Genomic DNA, 19176 nt, shown 5'->3' with positions numbered 1-19176 from the left:
CTACCTTCTTTCTCTCTTAAAAAATAAATCAGCACAAAACCTAACAAACACAAAACCATTAAAACTCCTTGCAGTCCCTAAAAAGATACTTACTACTTATAGCACATGTGAATACTGGATAATATACTTTAACCAAATCTGTCTGCTTACACTGTGACCGTGGTGGTTTAAACTATTTGAATTGGAGTCTTTCTTGGTAGTGATTTTCAGCAGTGGATATAAATGGAAAGTGTCCCCTTCTGACATTCTAGTACTTTAATTTGAAGATTTCCTCCAAACCCTTTGAATTCTTCTGTTTCTGAGCATGTGCTTGCACAGTAATAAAAGTTTCTCCAGCCTATAGTCTATTTTGACTGAAGTCAACTCACTTTACAAACATTTTGACATTCTATAAAGACCCTAAAGGTTATTTGGCTCATCATTTGCATATCAGAATTACATATATATATTTTTAAATAGGTAATATGCCATTCTTTGAACACCCGTGTATATCTTGAGTTACTTTCATTAGCTGAGTAACTTAGCCTGCATTTTTGTAAAAAGAACAGCAGTTTAACTATAAATATATCAAAATGCCACAGAATTCAGGGCTACAACTCAAAAATGCTGATCAGTTTGTAAAATCTAAATCAGCCCCTCCATGAAACCTAGGGAAGGACCTCTGTGGTAGCAGAAAAATTTCCAGAAATTCACCACAGTCTTTTTCTAAGTTGCAGTTTGTGCTGACGTTGCCAGACAGCTAAGAAGAGATGGGAAAAGCAGGAAATCTTTTTGGATTTAATCTCAGTGATTTGAAAATGGAAAATGTTTTATTTTAAATTATAAACAAAAAACCTATAAAATACATGATATATAGTGATCACTTTAAATTGCATCATCTTCATTACTAATTAAGAAAATTCTTCATTTTGGAATCTGATGGTCAGAATTCCTACTTCCTGGACTGTTTTGGTTTTTTTGTTTTGTTTGTTTGCTGTTTGTTTGTTTTTTAAAATACATATCCAGACTAGGTTATTTGCTGTTTTCAGTTCATTTGTTGAGGTATTGGGGACTTGACTGCTGTATTTGAGAGCAATTGATATAGCTTTTAAAGTACCATCTTTCTGTTTTCTCATCTTGGAAAGCTTTTTCTGCATCCTTGCTTTCAGAAGTTGTTTGACAATATTGATGGGCAGTGCTTATCTTTTCCCTTGAAGCTATTCAAATTCCTTCATTTTTTTCATTTATCTTGATCAATAAAAAATTACTTCTTGAGACATCTTGCAGTTCTAGCCCTTGAATCCTGTACCTGAAAAAAAGTTTTGATTTAGGTCCTTTGATCTTTTGTAGAACTTGTAAGTTAGGAAGACTTCAGGTAACCTGTGGCGATGAGTACTTGGATGAAGGACTGAATACTCATTTCTAAATGAGGAGGTGATGAGGTTATGAAGAGCACATAGATAAGCTAGGGAGCAGTTGTATCCAAGTGAAGGTCTCTACTCATCTGTCATGTAACTGAAGTACAGATACATGAGTCATTTTGTCTTTTGACTTCTAGTTGATCAGAAAGTCCAACACCTTTCTCCATGAGTCATTTTGTCTTTTGACTTCTAGTTGATCAGAAAGTCCAACACCTTTCTCTTATGAGACTGGCGAATGAAATACACCCATTTTCCTGTACCGTAGAACGTTGTATTACTCCATACTGCTGGGCTTTCAAGGTTTGACCACAGTGACTTGCTCTACCCAAGTCTGTCCTTTAAAACTAAGAAATACCTTTGGTTTTATGAAGCTTTTATTGTTATTTTAAGGTAAAGGAAATATAATAATTCAGCAGCTGTGTTTTTGTTTTTAAATCAAGATTTCTGCTGTATTCTAGTACCATTTGAAGGATGGATGACGATGACTTTGGAGGATTTGAGGTATGTTATTCAGATGACTTAATTTTGAAATTTAACTTTTTAACTATTATAGGAATTTATAGCATTTTGTAAAATGCTATGTGTTACAATAATACTTTTTTTGTGTTTCTAGGCAGCAGAGAGTTATGAGTTTGGAGATGGTGAAAAGCAGACTATATCCCCTGCTATTGCTTGGGCAGCATTTCCTACAGGTATTGGTAAAATCACTATAAAAATTCTTAATAATGTATTGCTGTCCTTATGTATTCACTATAAATACTAGTACCCAAAAGGGTGTATATGCACAATAAAAGAATGGACAGCAGTGAAATCTAGTATAAGAATATTCCTGAATAATTTTGGGAAGTTGCCCTTCTCAAAGTTAAACTTTTTTGAGGAATGAAAGGGAAGTATGGTTTGTCCAGGTCAAAGCCTGATTGGCTTCTCATGGGAAGAAGAAATGGAGCTTCATCATTCGAAGGATATTCTTACTTTTGAGTGTGGAATGTCTCTTGCAAACGATGGGGAAATGTACAAAAAGTAAACCTAAAAATAAGACTTGAACATGTTGCTTCCTCCATTAGATTTCGTTGACTCTGATAGTGTCTTTTAGGTGCTTTGTGTGGGGGGGGGGAATGATCTTTTTTTACTTAAGCAGTTTTTAAAAGTAGAAAATACATGACACATCCTTTATCTTAAGCAGAAGCTGAAACATCATGGAGCTACTTTTATTCATTTATACAAATGCCCGGTGCGTGTCTGGATTTTAAGAAATTGAAAAAAGCTCATTGATAGTGGATAAATGTGCAATAGCAGAGCAAGTAAAAGATTAAAGAGGTGTAACTGATTGGCAGTTGATTTTGTTGTGGGATTTTAGTTTAGATTTCACTGTTTTCATAAACAGAAACATCACTTTAGCAGCATTAGGAAGAAAAAAGCAAGCTCTATTTTAACCTTTGGTCAGGAACTAAAGACTTCTGCTTGTTGTTATATTATTATGCTAAATAAATTATGCAAACTAATTATATTTTTAAACATAAGAAAGGTATTTTTCTCATTATGAGCTCTCCATAAATCATATTTTTCGAATGTTTTTATTTGTTTATTTCTGCTGCTACTGGCTTTCATCCATTACTGAATAATTTATTTTATTTGTCATTGAAATAAAGGAAAACAAATAATAAGGAAACTATATTTTCCCAAATAACTTTATTATTAATTTTGACTTCTAGTAAAAAATACTGCTTCAATTCATTAGCATATTTGAATGTGTTTAAATTAAATCCAATACAGCTATGTGGTATGTATCTCATGAAGTCTAATTTAAACCTAACAAGCTGTGTAGAATTTAAATTATTTGTAAGTAACACGAAAGTTTTTTGTATGATTTAAGTGACACAGAAGTTTTAGGGTAGTTTATACCAAGGTGTTTTAAGTCTTTCAAAATTAAAATAATTTGAATTTGGAAATAATTCCTTGCATTTGGAATATTTTGTTATTGTAAAAATCTTTAGGTGACTTTTTCATGCAAATGTTGCTGTGAACAAATGAACTTATTTAAAGAGGCGAGTTTTTAATAGGATCAATCAAAATGCTCGTTAGGCATTGACTTGTAACTTAATGTTTTTAGTAACAGAAATAACAGAGTTTTCTGCCTACTGTTATTTATCTAAGTTGTTCTTGTCTTACCCTAGAAATTGGTCAGTCAGTAAGTTTTGCTGAAAAATGTCAGAAATGTATTTTAGTGCTATTGAGATTATTTTCATAAATTTCAAGTGTGATACAGTTATACACAACCAAGATTCGGTGAACTTTATGGAAGGAGGACTATGTTACCCATCTCATTGATTTCCCGCATATCTGATGTTTTTAAGATCTAAAAAGTTATAAAACAAAACACTGAAGCCTGTTGCAGTATTTCTTAGCATGCAGGAATAAATCAGAAATTTTCTAAGGCTCCAGTGTTCATTACAGTGATCAATTTTGCCCTTGAAACTTGTCTTGGGCTTCTTACTATCGTTTTGAACATTGATTTAATTTTTTCGGTAGACAACATTGTGATGAAATGTTTATTGGTATGTGCAAATAGTCTTTTCTATGCAGGACTTCAAATTGGAAATTGTTTATTAGCTGTGTTTGCTGGTTCAGAAAGGGAGAAAAGTAAGAATTTGTACAGCAGAAATACTATACTCTTCTTTCTCCTTCCATCAGGACAGTTAACAGAGAACATGCATCTCTTTCTGCTAGGCTTCTCTAGCAGTGTCACCTGATAGGAAAAGACTGGTTTTATTCTGAATGGCAAAAGTGGTAACAAATTTGTTTGTTTTTTATCTCTTATGGTTGCAGGTTTGAATTAGAACCCATCATAGCAGGTGCTTTTTAAACATGGAAATAGAGCATAGGGCAGGTCTGAAGACCTTAGCTCTGTGAAAGTATGCATTATGAGTATGAAGAAGTTAGCAGTAGTGAAGAAAAATAACATGCATTTGTGCAGTCCTGTTACTTAGATGTCTTTGCTACTACTGTTAGCAGAGTCCAAAGAACCACCTGTTGTATTGGGTCTGTTCCTTCTGATTGTTTAACTGAGGTAGAAAAAAGTCCTTCTTAATTAGTGTCATTATATATGTGATGGATTTCTTTTTTCCTTTCCAGCCTTAACATGAAGTACTAAAAAGAATCACTACAGTATGCCCAGTGCCTGGGCTTTTGGAGAGATGTGAGGGAACTACTCAAACATCAGTGTTTTCTTAGCTTGGATTCGGTAAATGCATTTGTAAAGTTGGAGAGGCAAATGTTAAAAAAACAATGACCACAAAACGAAAACACTTTGGGAATAAAAAGTAGTTCTTTGGAAAGATGAGATCTCTCTAATTTGATTTTTTAAGAACTCTAAGATAAATTATGGAATATTCTAGTGCCTTATCTCTAGTCCACCTAGTTCCCAGAAGATATTCAGAGAGGCTGACTGTAATAATTATTATGGCTGGCCAGAAAACTCATGATATTTTCTTGGTTTGTTAGTGTAAGGTGTGTTTCAGGGGGTTTTGCTCCTTGGATTCATAAGCTAACTTTTTTGAGAAAAAGAATGTAACACTTATGCTGTTTTCAAATAATTTCATTTATTGAACATTAATATTAAACAAACTGAGCTATTTTTCATACAGTGGTCAAATCTAACTGCAAATGCGATATTATTGACTTAGGTGTTTGGGGGTAACTTTACATACTTTTTATCTAAGAAAGTAACTCTGAAGTATTTTAGACTCTAATATGGTCCTTACAACTGATAAACAAGAGTCTTCAATGAAATAATTATTAGTAAGTTAGTTTTGCTTTGTTTTGTCTTTAGATGCTTAGCAGTAGAAACACGTTGTTATGCAACTTAATAAAAATAAGGTTTTAAGAGCAATGTCAATTTGCAGTTCAGTAAATGTGTCCTGGAACACTGAAGTGCCTACTTTTGTTGTTGTTGATATGTTTTAGGGTTTTTTTCTTCCTCAAGAAGAGTTGTATAAACTGTCACTTTTCTTGCACTTCTGTGGGTGTCAGGTTGTCTACCTTTATGCCTGCAAGGAGAATCTTGAAATTTAGCACTGTGCTTGCATGTCGACAGAGTCTGGGTTTAGCTCCGCTTTTCTAAGGTTATGAAGAATATGTTTGTTGCTTATAGTGAATAGGAGGAACAGGATCTGGGTCTCTACATGTTGTGTCAGCGTTTCATTTTGGCAGGAATTCTTTGGATATCAGAAGGAGCTCATGTGATGAAGCAGGTGGTAAAACCAAGCAGATGTTCAGCAAAGGACTCTTTTGGAGCCTTGTGAATCTATCTGTTGCAGATTGTTCTAAGTAAAACAAAAGTTCTTTAAAAAAAAAAGTAAAAACAAAACAGAGGGAGCGGTGCTTTTTCAGTGAAATTAAGACAGAATTCCCATCTGGGAATGAGATGGAAGTGCAGTCTGAGCAGGTGTTTCTGATTAAAGCTGTGCAGATTCAGAATGATTTTGTTTACAAGCATTAGGTTAAACCAGATTCATGGCAGTGTTAACAGTGGATGAGGTGGAGAGTTTTTTGTTTGGTTTTTTTTGGCTTCATTTGGTGAGGAGATGAGGCTTATGCTATTGTTTTTTCTACCTGTTCTTCCAGTAAAGATTTTGAATATGTTGCTTAGTTTTAGTGAAATTGTTTATAGTCTCAGTTAATTACACTTTTCTTTTTTTTTTAATCAGGATTTGAGTAATGATCCAGCTTGACCTGGTGCTTCACCAGAGAAAAGGAAGGTTGAGTCCAGTCACTGTAGATTCTATAGTGTTGGAATATATTTGGAGATTTAGAAGAGCTATAACCTATAGCTGCCATCTAGGACTGTGGGAGATGGCCGAACTGAAAGAACTAAGACACAAGAACACACCTGTATGCAAACCAGCACTAGAGTATAAACATCTGAATTTCACTGTTTTGCATGACCTAGGTGACCTCCATTTGTTTAATGGAAATGTAATCGGTTCACTCCATGAACTGGAGCGCTGTTCAGATGCCCAAAAGCTGGGTTCACCTTTTAGGGGGAGCTTGAGTAGCTAGCTGCTTTGTGTCCATCAGTTGTATTGACCAAGTATCTACTAACTGTAATGCTCACATAGCCATATAAGTTTACGTGCCTTAATGTGGAGCCATATTGCATTCCCAAGTTTCATTGGTTTAGCTTCTTACAGGGTAAGATTTTTCTTTAATTTTCTTCTATCCTTTGGCCACATACATTAGAAAAATTGCTAGTTTTTATATGTGGCCTCCAGTCTCTATTGTTCCAAGGTTGTTCTACTTATTAATTTTGGACTGAAACACTATTTCTGTACTTCCTGTCACAAAGGTGTTTCAGAGGAGCTCTATTTATTTATTTTATTTATTAAGTTATTTTGGGAATCTTTTTGAATCTTTTCTGTGCTTTGTGTCATGTCAATATGTTTACCTTCCTTAAGAAGAACTAGAGGTAGCTTATGTAATTTTGAAGCTCTTTATTTACCCTTTGATTTAATTTGGCCAAGTATTAGGTTTGGTCGTATAGTGAGAATTCTTAGTGACTGCTTTGAATAACAGAACATCCTCCAAATTCCTGGAGAAGATTTTTCTCCTTGTTCTAATACTCTTTTATTAACAATGCACGTGGACTGTATATATGCAAAGCATATTTTTCATGTTTCAACTAAGCACTCAGTAGTTCTGATGGTCTTGTTTGTAGCATTGAAAAAAGATGTTTTAAGTCTATATGACAAGTGATGGGGTGATGTGTGCTGGTGTGCAGCCATGTAAGAAGAGATCTGCATTGCTTGGAAGGTGCTGTTTTCAGCTGTTGTGTTGAAACGGTTGTTTTCAGTTGTTTCTTTTCATGTTAAATTCTGTGTTTCTGCAGAATACTAACATCTTGACTTGGGAAGGGTGGTGGAGGGGTAAATAGTAGCAGGACAGTAGTATAACCCTAAAAAAGATTGGAGGGAATTGGCTTTATTCCTTGCCATGATTGGACAGGGTTTAAAGGTCTTTGCTGATAATGGTATAAAGCCTCATTTAACTCTGGAATGGTCTTGTTTTTTGTTTGCTAATATTTCCTTTACCTGGGTTATGCTGCTTTGGAAATGAGTCATATAACTTTTCAGATTTGATTATCTGAAATTAACATATGGTTAAAAGATTGTCTTGTTGCATGTCTATTAGATTACATAACACCTCCTCTCTCTCTTCCTTACCGGTTGCCAAACTGCTTTAAAAGACAGTCATATTGACTGAATATTTTGCCAGGTTTCTGGAAGCCTTTGAAATAAAACTAAACAAAACTGATGGGAATGAGTTTGTAGTCATTGAATACTGAAAGATTTGTTTCTGAGGTTCAACTAAATGGTTACAGTGTTGTAAACTTTTGGTAGCTGTATATAAATTTTACTTAAATAAGAAGTTAGAAAATAAATCAGTATTTCCATATGGCCTGGGATTTAAGCTGTTGGAATAGTGTTACTTATTTTCTAGAGTAGTTTGGCTTTGAAAGGATAAAATGTGGGGAAGAGCTTTCTGCTGTGAACTAAAAGAAATCATCTTGAAAGTACATTAGAGTCGGTTTTCTTCCTCTCTATATGTTGATGTATGACTGTAAACTGGTACGTATAGAGAAGCAGCGAAGTGTTTCCTCTTGATAGGAGGACATTCATGCTCATTGAAGCCGACAGAGAAATTGATGTCAACTTCAGTGTTACGTAGACATTTACCTGTTGATCCTAACTCTGATACCCCAGTGGATGTGGAAATACACCTCATTCTGGTGAACTGGTGATCTGCAAATACAGTGATTAAAAGTATTGGTTTTGGAAAGGGAGAAATTGGGAAGTGTGTTAAGGAAAAAAAACCCAACAAACTGAAAATTGCTAAGGTAACTACTAAAACTTACAGTTTTGCCGGTACTATGCATGCCATCTGAGAACCTTATGACATTTATTATGGCCCTATTGGGTGTCAATTGATATCTATTGTTTTACCCTTCTACTCATTCTTTAAGCAGTATAACCTTTTTTAATAGTTATCCATATACATTGAGGTAAAAACAGTGTAAACACAGGAAATACTTTGTTTCGAATTAAATTTATTAATTCTTGCTTCTTGTTTTGTGGGAAAATAATTTTTTGTAATACATATTTTGGAACAGATTCTATTCTTTCATAAACAAACTGTTTCACAAACAATGATAAGCTCATTTTATTGGGTGTTTGTTACTTATGTATTTTAGAATGCATTTGACATATGCTGTTGTGTGCTAGTTTGCCGTGTGTTGGCAAAAGTAAATTGGTTGAGTTATATAAATACAATAGTTTTCAATTTATTTTTCCCTAAGCTGCTTATTCAGCATCGTGCAGCTGTAAATACCTGTATTCTGCCTTCGATGATACAGTTGACAGAGATTCCTGCCTTGTAGGATACTGTTTTCCTGTCCCTTACAGTTGTGCTTGAGCAACCGTATGTGGGTCCTTCAAAGGAGATCACTGAAATTTGGACACATAAAACCAGGCTTAAACTTTCTATCTGAATGTTACTTTTAACTAAAAATGCTCAGCGTATACAAGATCATTTAAAGGGTCATTGGATTGTATGATTGAAGACATGGGTAGTTGAGCGTGAAAATTTAGGGTGTTTTATAAAATTTTTTTTTAACAGCTGAACCCACACGTAGGGTGACTGTGCTGCAAACAGTTTGCACCGTTCTACAAAAGTATGTCAAAGAATTATTATATGGTCTTTTGTCAGAGCCCTCTGACATATCATCTCTTAATTGCTGGATGTAAATAACATCCAATTAGTAAATGTTACTCTTTATTTTTTCAGTGGTGTATTTCTTATCTAATGTATTTATTCTGAAGCTCAGTATGAAGTGTATGACTCATATAAAATGTTGATTTAACAGTTCATGTTAATCCCCTTTGTTTTGTTTTCAGAATTTCTGATCCCCCAGTGATTTTAATAATTGTTTGAGCCTCGTTACTAGGATAAAGATAGAGAATTTTTCTTCTGTGAGCAAGATTACAGGCTGTTACAGATCTCCACTTCTGTTAACAAACTGCATGGTTTTGTCAGTTCTTATGTACAAACTTGTGATATAATATTCTTCATATTGGAAAGTCAAGGGTTCAGAAACTATCAGTTTTTTAAGTACAGTTCTGGCAATAACTTGTATCTGCATCTTATTTCAGCCTTCTTAGGCTTGTGACTTTTGATATAATTGTAATTGGGTACATGCTACTTTTCTTTATAATACTGCAGCTTTAATCAATACGTTTATTTGGAAATTTGTCAGGACTATTAACCTGCCTTGCTTACTGAAGAAGTTAGAGGAGATATATTGCATCAGGGCAGGATGCTGTGGAAGAATATTTTGTCATTATCAGAATGACTGTGTATTGTAGCAGGTGGTGGTAGTTGAGAGGATCTGTGAAGTGGTGCTGAAAAGCCATTATCCATACTAGATGTTTTTCAGGACTTTTCCTTCAGACTACCGTTAGGCTGGTCCTGTGGACTCGAACGTCCATTAGCTGTTGTCCGTTACCAGTCAGGTAGTTTTACCAGAGTCAAGTTTTTGTTTCAGAGGTTCTGAAACTGTTAATTATGTTAACTGAGGTATGGTAAGCAGGAATGATTGAGGGGTCATCTTCATAAGTGAATTCTGAGCTGTACTAAATGCTAATGCAGTTTCACCAGTGTATACACAAGAGGAATGAATTAAGAGAGCTTGAATTACAGACATAGACATTCCTAGAATTACATGTGCTGATTTATGAATCTTTACCATTGCTGAAAGTGAAAAGAAGGTTTTGTAAAAAAGGTGTTTCAGTGATACCTTGGAGAGTTGCCACCTTTTCTCGTCTTCTGCAAGGTCATGTATTTAGTTGAATAATTTTAAACCACAGTGTTCAGAGGTGGTCACCAGTTGTTACTCCTCATTTCCTAGGCTTTATTTTGGTCACTTAAGAGGTGGGGGTTTTGTTTCAGTTTTTTCTTCCCCTTCAAAATGCTAAGCATTCATTGCTGTAACTAGAATCGCTGGAAGCTCGATTTGATTGTAGAAGGTTCCACATAAAACTGTATTATCTGAAAAATTAAGTCTTGTATCTAGTATTGGATGCCCCAAAATATGTGAATACATTAAGCTTTAATCTCTGTGAGTCTCCATTCCTTATCTGTATCCAGATTCAGTTTCTGGTTTTACTTTTGTGATAAATTATTTATATGTGGACTATGCCTATACTATGGTGATCATCACTAAAGGCTGAACACTAACAGTACAAGGATCGTTGTCATGTTAGGTTTATCCTTGTGAGTTGACTGTTTTAGTAAGAGAAACAGCTTGTCTGCTCAGTCACAATTGCCTGGTACATTATTTTAGTTGTTTTTCATTCTGTTGGAAACTGATTTCCAACTGAAATTCAGAATATTAAGTGATAGCATAGAACAGAGACTTCACTCTTTTTTTAGAAGCAAAGAGGTCATTTTCTTTGTCATCTCACTGTCATTTGACTAACAGAGTAGATAATGGGTTATAGGAAGCGGCCTTTGTAAGCAGACATGGAAAGGGGAAGAGGGGGAGTGGGGACTCACAGGTGTGGTACATATGATACATAAAGGAAGCCTAAAAAATCCCATTTCCAATTCTGCAGAAGAGCTTACTGTTAAAGATACAGCTGTATCTCAGTCCTTTGTTTTGTTAGTACTGTCCTCTAGGCTTTTCATCCTAGCTTCCCTTTTTTGCGTAGCTGTTCATGTTTGGCTCCCCCCCCATGTCCAAATCTACAATTGCTGCAGTTAGCATCCTTGTCTCATGGGCTGTTTTCTTTCTTTTCGTTACATGAGGTTTGCGTGTTCCTCTGTGTTAACCTGAATTGTAGAAATGGGAGGTAGAGAAGATGGGACACAGAACGCTTGGTTTCATGGTTTATTTTGTCCTTTTGAATGCCTTCAGGCCAATGTATACACTTGTTTGCATTGTGAATGCATATTTGTGCAGTATTTAACAGTGATATTGAGAGGCTGAGCCTTGCTCCAGGCTAGTGGCATCTTTTACATTTTACCAGATCTGTAACAAAAATGTGAGTTGCTTTTTCTAAAGCAATTGTATATACTTTCTTACCTACTGCAAAGTCCTACCTGTAGCTGACTGTAACAAGCTCGCAGGGCTTTGCTGTTAAATTAAAAGTGTATGCAAAGCTCTTCTCCTTTTTATTTAGTTTGTCTGAATCTTTTGTAAAAGCGGTCAAGTTTCTATTGTGCTGGATTTGATAATGATGATCCCCAGTTCAGAATTTTTATGGCATAACTGGAAATTGCTACGGAAGAGCTCTCAGTCCAGTATTGGTTACACTTAAGTTTTGTTAGCTAGAAAGTTATTTACTTTATCTTTTTATCTCTTATACAGTGTAAAACTGCTTTTATCACGTGTCTTGGTAAGCTGTTTCTGTAAGTCTTCTAAGACTGTTGAGGACTTTTTTATCTTTAAAATTAAAAACCATAAAACTTAGGAAATTATAAGTACGCTTTTACAGTTGACTTAAACTGATTAAAGATCATGCTGAAGCTGAAAGGTTATGTGAATGGAAGAGGCAAAAGTTAACACAGCTGCTTTTGATGGCAGCTGTCTCCTGAAACCTCTGCCTAAGGCAGTCTAAATTTAGTGAGTTAGAAGTCTAAATTTAGTGTGACGATACAATTTTTAATGTCCTTAAGTTGATAGTACTCAAAATGCATGTACGGAGTTATTATTTGGTGCAATTAGATTTTAAGAGGTACATAACCTTGCATTAGTATGACTAAACTTGTTGCTACTGTGTGACAGGTTTTGCTAGCTGTAGATTTCAGAAACAGAATTAATTTTTGAATGCTTCTTTGTATTGTGTGTGTGTTCTCTGTTTCTCACATTAGTATCTGAAGTCCATATATCCCCTGATGTTCTTCTGGAGCACTCTGTGCCTTCTTCCTGCCTGGTTCCTTCTGACTCATTCAGTTTATCAAGTGATAATGTGACAACAGCTATTCAAACAGCCAACAATGTTACAGACCCAACTGTTCTTGAAGAACAGGTAAACCCACAGTTTTTTTGTTTCAGTATGGGAACCTGATGTATTAAATATCTTAGCATTGCATCTTTTCTGTGCAAATTTAGATTGAATTGCTTTTGAGAGTGAAATGTCCTTGGATTTCTGTGATATGAACTTTGAAGTAAAATAATTTTAAAATTGTGTTTAAATCCTATAACTGGGAGACAGCATACTACTTTGGTATGGACTGTAAGAGAGATAAGTGTGTTAAAGAGTTATTAAAAGTTAAAGGCATGCTGATAGTGCTAGGCATGAAGGTAGGAACAATAGCAGGAAGTTTCTTTAAAAAAAGTTGTTGTTGTTAAAGCTGTAAAGATTATGGCTGTGCATATAGTCTTTAATTAAATTATTTTTATTTTATTTTTTCCCCCATTACTTTTAAAGATTTTTTATTTTTATTATTTTGTGGTCTGACACTGCCCTTGTTGTGTGTGTCCTTGTGGTTGCAATACAGCTGAGAACTGATCTTAGCATGGGGTTTTTTGTTGGTGAAAGTTGTTCCTTTTTACTTAAACAATTAGGTGAGCAAGGGAGCGGAAAGAATTTCTGCCTGGAGATTAGCATAAGAATGCTGAATTGCGGTGGATGAGGGTTAAATAGATTTACCCTCCCAAGTGAATTTTCATTGCCATTGATTGCATTGACACCTATTTGAACAAGTTTATTGATTGTAAATTCCCTTGTTTCAGGATGCATAGTAGTATATAGGTGAATTAGAAAGTGCTCTTGCCTTTCTCTGGAACAGTCAATAGTTTGCAACCCTCCTGTTTTCACTCACTTGGTTTCTTCAGCTAGTCTCATCAAATTCTAGGGTTACTCATGGTGAAAATTGAATTTCATGATCGAGTCACGTTTCTATAATCTGAGCATTTTTCTAGAGCTATTTAAACAACTTTCACAAAATACTTGTGATTAAACTGACTCTCATTGGTTTTCCTCTGAGCAGCGTCTGTATGCCCACACTTCCAGGAAGACTGGCTAGTGCAGCTTTAGTAGTTCAGTCTTAGTAATGAATTAGTTAATATCTTGTATTTGTTCCAAGCCTAATGTTCTGGAGAAAGCCTATAAAAAGTGAAGAGGAGATGTGCCCAGATGCAAATGATAGCAAAGAAATTTTCTTAGAAATCCAAAAGTTGTGGGTTTTTTTCTTGATGGGGGAGTGTTTGTTTTTTTTGACTGATGCCAGCCAGGGTAATTTTTTGTGTTGAAAGGTCTTCATCTGCATCTCTGACAATATTTTGATAAGTAAATTTCTATTACTGGCAGGATGATCAAAATATGCTTTTCTTCAGCCACAACAGATCCTACACTTTGATTTTGGCTAACAGTGAAATGTGAATAACATGTATCCTTTCTTGTTTGTGCTATGCCAGCACCTTTAGCTTGTGTGTTCCCTGAAAGAGCACATCGGATATTCCAGAGTATTAAGGCTTAGGTCTGTTTTTTAAAACTAAAAAGTCATTTGGTTAGGTAATCTTACTAAAAATAAGAAATACACTTTGTTACTTCCTGAATAATTATGTATGCAAATTCTAGTTATAGGCTGTGTTTCAGTTTTTCACATCTTGTTCTGGTCAGGTACTGACAGACCCGTGATTTCATAAACTCTTTTTAACACAGGAAATAATACAAACTAAAACATACAGCATTAGCAAGTGTTACTAAAGGGAGAAAGGAAGTTGAGAGGAGGTCCTCAATGTTATTTTGAAATGGAGATCAAACTTTGCACTTTTGGAAAATTGGTGGACATAAAACTATAATAAAATACTCACAACCATTAGAGAAGGACGTTAGGAGAACTGTATTCTTCTATAGTTATATCTCCAGAGCCTCTTGAGGTTTCATGTTAAAAAAACTTCAATGTTTCAGGTTCCAACATTGCATTTTTTGGCAGTGCCAGACTAATCTTGAGTAGTACTCAGAAGTAGAATCAACACATGTAGCTTCTCTTTGCTTCTTACAGAAGGGGAATTCAGAGCACAAACTGCAGTTTTCTTTCTGGCATTTTTGTCTACTGGATCTTACATACCCACATACAGTCAAGATCTCAGCTGTTTTTGATTGTTTCTTTCTTTGAATCCTTTAAGAGATACTTATTTATTGAAAAGTCAATCTATTATTTGAGTGTGTGTTTGGAATGAAAGGTGTTAAAGGAATGGATTAAATCAGATCAGTCAAACCTCTCAATAAGCACATTGAGATGTTCCTTTCACCACCCTCCCCAAATCTCAAGTGCTCTTGGCTTTCAAATTGTTGTTGAAAAAGTGGCAGCTGAAATTGATTTACCAGCTTTTTCCTTTGAAGTTCCTTTGCTGCAATATAAACAAGTTTTTTTTCCTTTTTTTTAAAGAAGGAAAAAAAAAAAAAGATTTGGCTTTTGTTAATTATACCACAAAATATTTTAAACCTCACCTAATTTATTTTTGTGCTTTTCTGAAAATACAGGCTTATTATCAGTGTTTCATCTGTTTTGGGTTGTGTATTCTAAAAGACTGTTTCAGTTTTTGTACTTTTATAGTTCACTGAAATAGCATTAACTAAATGTTGTAGACATGTCCCAATTACTCTTATTCTCTTGGTCCAGCCTCAAGATGAGATACTTATTTTAGTACAAAAGTATCACATTCCTTTTCCATGACTACTGTTTGCAGTCTGCATTGGGTGAAAACATTGAGTGACTAATCCAAGGAGAGTTTATTTCCCTGTAAGCATGTTGCTTTGAGATAGATGATTCAGTTTCACTTCTGTATTTTTTCACGTCTTTCGAGTATTTTGACCTCATTGGAACTGTGCCATCCTTCTTAAAGCCTTGTCCTAAAGTATTCTTGAAAAGCAGTTGAGGGGATTGGAAGGATTGATGTGCATCTGTCTAGAATTCCTAGCTACAGTTCCATTGTTGGAGCTTTCTTTTTGGCCAGCACATCATACATATGACTGTGCACGGCCAATTTCAGAGAAGGGTGGTTTCAAAAAAGTAACCTTCGTATTTACAGTTCTTAATTTCTGTAATGTCATCTGGAAATTAAAGTTGACTTGACTGGAATGTTAAATTACCTTTACCATTTCGTTTAACATTTTGTTTCTCATATGAATTAGACTCAAGCAGATACTCCAGTTGCCTCTTTGAATGTAGTTGAAGACAAGACTTTAGTTACATCAACTGTTGCTTTCGTTGATGCTGAGACACAGAGAACAAATGAACCTAAGAGCTACCTTCAACAAGCTGTTGCAAACCTAGAAATCAAGCTTTGCACTGCTGAAGAAGAAAAATTAAAAATTAAAAAGGTATGAATGTTTTTTTAATGAAAATCTTTGGCATTTATATAGGATTCAAATATAGCTGGAGCTGGCAGAGAAATGCAATGTATTAGGCAAATTCCAAATAAACCAGTATAATTTAGCCAAAATACTTCAATACCTTCCCCCCCCATCCCTCGTCTGTTTGTCTCTTTTAGGTCTTTTAGGCTGAATTTTTCTAAAATTTTCCTGGAGGGGAAAAAAAGAAAAGTTTTCTTAGCATGGAGCTCTGCAGTTAGAATGCGTAGTCCTTTCCCCATGTTTTGGGAGTGTGTTGTCACTGAAGTTGATAGTATCTTTGGTTATCTTTATGGACGTAAACCATAACACTTTCTTCTTCTTTTCTGGGAGCTCTGGTAATTTAAATTCTTCTTATTCCTTCTGATCTCAATATGAAAGAATACCAAGCAGTGTTATACTTGCAGTTATGCATCTGAGTTAGCAAAAGGTCACTGAAGCATGGGGGAGAGTAAGTTTAATTGCTGCTATTCTTAATACTCTTCCGTGACGGCTCTCAAGGTGTGCCAGGGAAAGAGGAAATTGCTTGTTGGAAATGAAAATTAGCATGGATAACTAGAGCCAAGGATGAGGAGGTCTGGAATGGGTTGATTTTGCTAGGAAATAAGTGTATAGAGGAGTGGTGGAAGGGACTGTAAGAGGAGACAGGTTGAGAGCTAGGCTCCAGGTTGGTGTTGCACAATCAGTTTCTGTCTCTTAAGCTGAATCTAAAACTTTGAATCTCTAGACTGTTTTGATTATTTTATCCAAAAGCAAGACTGAACTCAGCAGACCTGCTCTTTCTGTCCTCCTTATGACCTTCTCATTTGTGCCTTTGTTTGAATAGCTGTGCAGTGATCTGGCAGGTCATTTGTTTCTATACTGGCTTCCTGCATGGCTGCAGAAATAGTTGTTCTTGAGCGACTGAAAGGGTGCCAACAGCTTATGTGTAGTAGGAATGAGTTTGGTAGGAGCAACAGCTGCATTAAGAAAAAAATAAAAAACTTTAGCTCTTTGTATATCAAATAATTTTTAAGTAGTGTCATTCTTATTGCTCTCTATTGGTTCATGTTGGGAGGATTTTAGACTGGCTCACTGCAAGATTGAAAAGTTTTGATCAGTTTGGAGATGTAGGTAGAGATCATTAGGGCTGTATGTAATGGGATTTCTGCCTTCTTTAATGAAACCATTTGCTAAAAGTACATTTAATGTGCTGCTTTTCAAATGCAGAAAGACAGGACAAGCTATTAAAAATATGGAAATAATTAGAATAGAATAGTTCCAGTTGGAAGGTACCTGCACAATCATCCAGCCTAACTGTCTGAGCACTTCAGGGCTCACCAAAAGTTAAAGGATATTAAAGGCATTGTCCAAATGAGTCTTAACACTGACAGGCTTGGGGCATTGACCACCTCTCTAGGAAACCCATTCCAATGTTTGAGCACCCTCTTGGTAAAGAAATGTTTCCTGATGTGCAGTCTGAACCTCTCCTGATGCAGCTTTGAACCATTCCCATCGTGTGAGTGGATACCAGGGAGATCAGCACCTCTCCCTCTGCTGCCTCTCCTCAGGAAGCTGTAGAGAGCAATGAGGTTGTCCCTCAGCCTCCCTTTCTCCAGAGTAGACAAACCCAGTGACCTTGGCTTCTTTTTGTAGGATATGCCTTCCGGGACATGCCTTTTATTTTAAATACCTTACACTTTTTGAAAATAGTGTCTCAACTTAAAGACTGCAGTCCAAGCTTTCTTGCATAACCCTTTATCTCTGTGTGTATTATGATAGAAAATGTCATAGTCTTCAGAAATGAAATTAGCTAGAATGATTAACTGAATCTGTGTTTTCACAATTCACAATTGTTTGTAACTTCACACGTTTTATTTTTGTAAACTTTATAGGAATTAGAACATTTACTGGAAAAGCACAGTATTCTAGAAATGGATTTCTTGAAGGAAAAAAAAGAAAAAGTAATTTCACATCAAGATCATTACAAGATGCTCCAGGTAATTTATTTCTTGTGGTGTCTCTATTTTTAGAGTCTATTTGTGTCCACCAAATACTCTGTTAAATATCTATAGGACTGCTCCAAAGCCTGTTGAATTTAAAGAATTTCGGAGGTCTGCAGATCAAAGCCTGACTTTTAACATTAGCGGAAATATTGGTTTAATAGCCCCCTTGCCCAGGTATGTTATTACAACTCGGATCACTCATCCTTATAATGATTTATTTCATAGAACAGATGAAAAACACTTTGCAGAGTAGATGTGTGTTTAACAGTATGACTTAGCATGTTCTAGAGCCAATTATTTGTAAAGTATTAGCTGGCTTGAATATGGAATAGTTTGCATTGTAGAAGAAGAATCTTTAAAGTGTAATTAGATGCTATACAATGGAACTAAAAATGGTTCCACTGCAAAAATTAACATTATTCATTAAATACATACATGAAGTTTCACATACAAGACAAATTTTTCATTGAAGCTTTCCGTCTTCTTCCAGTGTTATAACAGGACAAACTAAATATTATAGACTTAAACATTTCAAAAGTTTCTTGTTGGTAATTCAGCTTCACTTCATTTATTTTTTTTTTTTATTTTTCGCTGCTGTGGATGGTTTTTAAGTAGCTACTGCATTTTTTCCTATTTGTATTTCAGGGTTTCTGTAATAATTTGTATTGAATTCCTGGCCGCAGTAATTCCTAGAATTTACAGTAAAATAATAATCTATTTTTTTTTTCTTTGTATGTAACGTCCTACTCAATGAAAGAAATTTTGCATAGCTATGTTTCAAAAATAAGTTTTGCTTAAAAAACTTATGATTTATGGACTATCATACGGGTTAAAGTTAGTGCTCATCATCAACTCTTGACAATAGAATTAGTGGATTTTATTTTTTTTTAATACTTTCACAATACTTTTCAAGCAAAATTATTTTAGTGGAAATATTACTAACGTTTGAAAGTATCAGTCTGTATCATACCTCTTTGAATCAGATACTACAGTTTTCAAGAATGGCAATGAAAGGGTCGTAACCTTTAACTTACTTTGTAGGAAAACTCATGTACTTCCTCATGTTGTCTTCTGTGTATGGCCAAAATCAAATCAGAGAAGAAATACTTCTAAGAGCTGACAGTCAAAAATACTTTAATGAAGTTTGAATATTGGATGCCTTCTGTTCAGCTTTTGATGCCAGTTCCTTTTGTCTTTCTTCTTTGGCTCCTACAGCATTAGGGTCAACACCCGTGGCCACACACTGAGTAAATCTGGCAGCTACACAGTACACATACCTGTCTCGCTAGCGTTTCTTTTTCCAGTAGATACAGCTACTTATTAGTGCTGTTGACTGGAAAAGCTTGAAAGCAGACTATAGTGGTGACTCTGGGATAG

General features: G+C 35.2%; 1 protein-coding gene across 5 annotated transcripts in view; it reads left to right on the top strand.

The window, feature by feature from the left end:
- The window catches only part of CCDC91 (coiled-coil domain containing 91), a 149954-nt gene that overhangs the window by 25231 nt on the left and 105547 nt on the right, over positions 1-19176 (top strand). For all 5 annotated transcript variants that reach the window (XM_040595736.1, XM_040595739.1, XM_040595735.1 and 2 more), the window contains exons 2-6: positions 1841-1901; positions 2014-2092; positions 12324-12481; positions 15596-15784; positions 17689-17793. In XM_040595736.1, the coding sequence (XP_040451670.1) occupies positions 1872-1901; positions 2014-2092; positions 12324-12481; positions 15596-15784; positions 17689-17793 (561 nt within the window). In that variant the 5' untranslated portion in view covers positions 1841-1871. The remainder of the gene's footprint in view (positions 1-1840; positions 1902-2013; positions 2093-12323; positions 12482-15595; positions 15785-17688; positions 17794-19176) is intronic.

The sequence above is a fragment of the Falco naumanni genome, chromosome 5 (genome assembly GCF_017639655.2).
Source record: "Falco naumanni isolate bFalNau1 chromosome 5, bFalNau1.pat, whole genome shotgun sequence".
NCBI classification, from domain to species: Eukaryota; Metazoa; Chordata; class Aves; order Falconiformes; family Falconidae; genus Falco; species Falco naumanni.
This window is presented reverse-complemented; position numbering and strand designations above follow the sequence as displayed.